Genomic DNA, 5000 nt, shown 5'->3' with positions numbered 1-5000 from the left:
TCACAATTTGCACTGATTTTCAAAAATTTGAATTGACCCTGGTGCATACTCCTGGCTTCCCAGACCCCGGTCGAACCGTCCAATCTGTGCTAGCACGGAAAACGGACGTTAAACGATGATGATGAATTAGAAAGACATGGCTTATGTCTCAGCTGTTTTGCTACTGACTAGTGTTTGGAGCTTGCCCTATGCCGAAGAGATCGTGCTTGACCAACTTGCTGGTAATGGAAGAATTGGTGATGCGTATCCTGGATGATGGTGATGCTGTTGACATCATTTTATTGGACTTTGCCAAAGCTTTTGACTCGTTTAACCACCGCCTATTACTTGTCATGCTTCAAGCATATAGTTTCCATCTGGATATTGTACGATGGGTTGGTGCCTTCCTCTCAGATCGCTCCTTCCAAGTCCAAGTTAATGGTTCGCTGTCCAACGTCTCCAGTGCGAGCAGTGGCGTGCCTCAAGGTTCAGTGTTTGGGCCCTTATTGTTTTTAGTCTTCATAAATGACTTGCCCGATGACCTCACACAACACACCCTTCTATTTGCCGACGATGTCAAAACTGGTCGCTCATCGCAACGATATAGAGGATCTTCATTGATGCCTCCACCAAATTTGGAGATGGTCTAACGAATGGAACCTGTGTCTGAACGTGTCAAAGTGCTGTCATCTGCCTGTTGGCTCTTCTCCTGCAACTCAACTTGATTTCGAGCCGGGTCATCTGCTGCTGGAGAGGACCGACCAGGTAAAGGACCTGGGTATCTTGGTGGATTCTTCCTTTTCGCCTTTGGCCCAGTGCGTCCATGCTGCCAACAAAGCACACGGAGTTCTGTTTTTGATTCGACGGTCATTCGGAATGCTCACAACAGCCATATTCCTACAGCTCTATGTCACGCTGGTGAGACCCATATTGGAGTACGGGATTCTCCTTATCTCCTCAAAGACATACAGCATCTCGAAAGAGTCCAGAAGCTGGCTACCCGCATGGTTCTTGGTCTCAAGAATTTGTCTTATGAAGAAAGGCTGAAGACGCTCGACCTTTAATCTCTAGAAAAACGACGATGCCGTGGTGATCTCATTCTTGTTCACAACATCATAAGCGGAAAGTATAACCTCTCGAAAGAGCTGTTCTTCACTCCTGCTCCAGAGCGTAGGCTGCGGGGTCACTCCGAAAAGCTCTATCTGCGATGATTTCATCTCAATCGAAGGAGAGGAGCTTTCTCTGTCTGGGTTGCGGATCTGTGGAATAAGCTGCTGGACGAGATAGTGAAGATGCCGATGACCGCTCGGTTCAAAGCCTCTCTTGATCAGAAATGGCCTGAACTCTTTGCATGAACACCCTCCCTGTACATAACTCCATGTCCCCCTACATGGCCTTGCTTTTTGAGCCAAAAAATTAACTTAACTTAACTTAACTTTTATAGAGAGTCCATGGCTCAAATTAATATGTTTTGTATAGGTTTTGATTAGTAGAGGATAGTCACATGGCTAATCTAAGAAATTTTTGTTGGTTCCTCACTACGACTGTGTGTTCGTATCATGTGACAATGTGTAGCATCGTAAGTTAAAGCTGACACAGTTTACTGAACAAGTCTAGTGATAGTACTAAACAATCAATACTCTGAACGTTTCCTGTCAAGTGTTTGTAGAGAATGAACACATAATTTAAGTTTAGAACCTTCTGTACGTTTCCGGTTACGTCCATGCATTAGTGTAATGTGGCAGTATATTCTGTGCCTAAAATATAGGCTGACATGGTTGAATGAACATCTTTAGTTGCAATCAAGGTACTCCAAATTTAATCTGTTTGGTGAGAGAGTAGACAGGAGTTGTTTGTATGTAGTCCAGTGACTAAAGTCTAGGTTGTTAGCTGTGTAGGTTCCTCATGATAAGTGGTAGAATGAGCTTTGTGTGTGAATAGCTGTTTGTGTATGTACTTTGTTAAAGTTTAAGAGGAATCAGATATAGAGCACATGAGAGTAGAGTGTTATAGTATGAATAGTGGAGGCGCAATGGCCCAGTGGTTAGGGCAGTGGACTCGCGGTCGTAGGATCGCGGTTTCGATTCCCAGACCGGGCGTTGTGAGTGTTTATTGAGCGAAAACACCTAAAAGCTCCACGAGGCTCCGGCAGGGGATGGTGGTGATCCCTGCTGTACTCTTTTGCCACAACTTTCTCTCACTCTTACTTCCTGTTTCTGTTGTACCTGTATTTCAAAGGGCCGGCCTTGTCACTCTCTGTGTCACGCTGAATATCCCCAAGAACTACGTTAAGGGTGCACGTGTCTGTGGAGTGCTCAGCCACTTACATGTTAATTTCATGAGCAGGCTGTTCTGTTGATTCGGATCAACCGGAACCCTCATCGTTGTAACCGACGGAGTGCTTCCATAGTATGAATACCTGGTGTGCTTGAATGGTGACAGCTGTATAAAGAAAAGCGATGGACCCAGAGGAATGGCATCTGAGGAAGGGGACCAAGGAGGATTTAGGATGAAGTCATGGAGGCTGATTCAAGATGCTGCATTGCATGAGGGAGACGAGAAGAGACTTTGTTGACCAGTAACCACAGAAGGCACAACCAACAGTGCAGGCATGGCAGATTGAAAGTCACGTAAATAGTGGTTGTAAAACGGACTGAGATGTACCACGAGGTTTGCCAAAGTCACCTTCCCCAAACTCTGTGATAACCTCATCTCCCAATTACACACTTTTCTGTCACTCTTACCATTAATTACTACAAGACTTACCTACTTTCTGTTACCTCTTCTATCATTTTGGCCTGACTCAAAGTCTCTGTATAGGAGATTACATTGGACCAGTTGTGCCCTCTACACTCCACTCTACAGTCCTATAGTGCAGATATGATAACAATAACAGTGATGTGGTGGTGATGGTGATGGTAATAATCATCATCATCATCATCATTATCATCATTTAACGTCCGCCTTCCATGCTAGCATGGGTTGGACGATTTGACTGAGGTCTAGCGGACCAGACTCCAATCTGATCTGGCAGAGTTTCTACAGCTGGATGCCCTTCCTAACACCAACCATTCCGAGAGTGTAGTTATGGTAATGGTAATAATAATAATGGTGATTATTATGATAATAATGATGATGTTAATAATATTGATGACAATAGTGATGATAATAAGGTGACGGTGATGGTAACGAAGCTGGTGAGCTGGCCGAATCGTTAACACGCCGGACGAAATGCTTGGCTGTATTTCGTCTGCCGTTATGTTCTGAGTTCAAATTCTGCCGAGGTCGACTTTGCCTTTCATCCTCTCGGGGTCGATAAATCAAGTACCAGTTACGCACTGGGGTCGATGTAATCGACTTAATCCGTTTGTTTGTCCTCTCTGTGTTTAGCCCCTTGTGGGTAGTAAAGAAATAGGTGATGGTAATGATGGTGATACTGATGAAGATAATGTGTTTGGTAAAACAGTTGTTCAATGACATATACTTACAATGATTTCAATCCTTACAGTTGCCAAGGCAGATTTAACACCGTCAGTAACAGTCACTTCAACATCATTGCTAGAAAGAAAAAATTGAAAATAATAATTCTTACAAAACCATGACAAATGGACTGGCTAAATATCTTGAAACAACTGACTGGATGCTGAAACTCATTGCAAATCACTAGAATTGTGAGAAACTTCATTCTATCTTGAAAGTGGGCAAAAAATTTGCTACTAATTTCATGGATGATACACAAGTTGAACAGTCACTTTATTTCCAACTAGCAGTATCGCCCGGCGTTGCTCGGGTTTGTAAGGGAAATAACTATATAAGCATTTTTAGAGAGTTACTTCCCTTATATAATAGCGAAAAAAATGCATTAAAAATGGGAAAAAATGATGGTAAATTTTTTTTAAATCGTAGACTCATCGTAGACGCGCGCTAATACCCAGAAGGGCTCGATATGAATCACGACTATAAGATACCCGCTTTTGGTTAAACTGCACCGCAAAATGTGGGAGTAGTTAGGAATCTAAATCATAGGAGACAGACACACAACTTCACTTTTATATATAAAGATAATTGGCCTTCCCCATCCTCGAGCATTCCTTTAATTTCATGCCAAAGGATTAAGTTCAGTGGTTGTGATGTTACAACACTGGATTTTTAACTAGAACATCATGGATTCAAACTTATTGTGAATCTTGCCAAGATACTCTCCTTTGTTTGTCACAGTCTGCTAAACTGTCAATAGATACCTAGGTACCACTCTAACTTCTCAGCTGAGTGGTTAGGAATAGAAAAAAAATTCTACTTGTATCAACATTTCCTTCAATGATACACAGGAATTACAACTGTGTTTCGTGGTCTGCTACCCCAACAGCTCCTTTATAGGATCCAGTTAGCTCAAGACATCATCAGGAGGAACCACGTCCGGTTCCGGCCCCTACTCCTCTACTGTTTTGACGTTGCGGTGCCCCTTACTTTCGAAGGTGACTTCAGCTCTGGTGTTGGGTACATGTCTTCTTTCTTCTTCTTTCTTCTGTTCCCTGGCCTCTTTGATGTATCGTCAGCGAGTGTCAGTCTTGTCAAATTTCTCCCTTTAAATACCTGCCGCATAGGCTCCAGCAGGCAGCCCCAGCAAGTTGTCACGTGACACTGTCTCACCTTAACTGACTAGTGAAGGCGCGTAGTTTTAGCCCACGCTTTTTCTAAACGACCGTCACCTGTCAGTCAGCGAAGCTGATTCAGTGTCAGCTTGTCTCACCTAATGATGTTATTTCCCGTCAGCGTGTTTATGACTTTCAAGCCATTTTCGGTCTTCCTGCTTCAGCCATATATAGAAGCTGGCTTTTTCGACCGCCTCCTGTACTCTCCTTATTAGTTTACTCAGCTCAGGGCTTGTATCAAATTAATGAAAATTAAAAAAAAAAAATTAATGCAAAGCTGTTAATTAGTAATAATTACAAGTAACTTACTAAGCATCATTTCTTGCATCAGTGAGACTGACCGGCCTTTGTGCAGTCAGTTTACCAGTG

General features: G+C 43.0%; 1 protein-coding gene across 9 annotated transcripts in view; it reads right to left on the bottom strand.

Annotated features, from left to right (window-relative positions):
- The window catches only part of LOC115232601 (cadherin-87A-like), a 164230-nt gene that overhangs the window by 86187 nt on the left and 73043 nt on the right, over nt 1-5000 (bottom strand). For all 9 annotated transcript variants that reach the window (XM_036500638.1, XM_036500636.1, XM_036500639.1 and 6 more), the window contains exons 17-18: nt 4941-5000; nt 3468-3537 (exon numbers count right to left, since the gene is read on the bottom strand). The exon at nt 4941-5000 is cut by the window's right edge and continues 86 nt beyond it. In XM_036500638.1, the coding sequence (XP_036356531.1) occupies nt 3468-3537; nt 4941-5000 (130 nt within the window). The remainder of the gene's footprint in view (nt 1-3467; nt 3538-4940) is intronic.

This window comes from Octopus sinensis, linkage group LG2, assembly GCF_006345805.1.
Source record: "Octopus sinensis linkage group LG2, ASM634580v1, whole genome shotgun sequence".
In the NCBI taxonomy this organism is placed as follows: Eukaryota; Metazoa; Mollusca; class Cephalopoda; order Octopoda; family Octopodidae; genus Octopus; species Octopus sinensis.
This window is presented reverse-complemented; position numbering and strand designations above follow the sequence as displayed.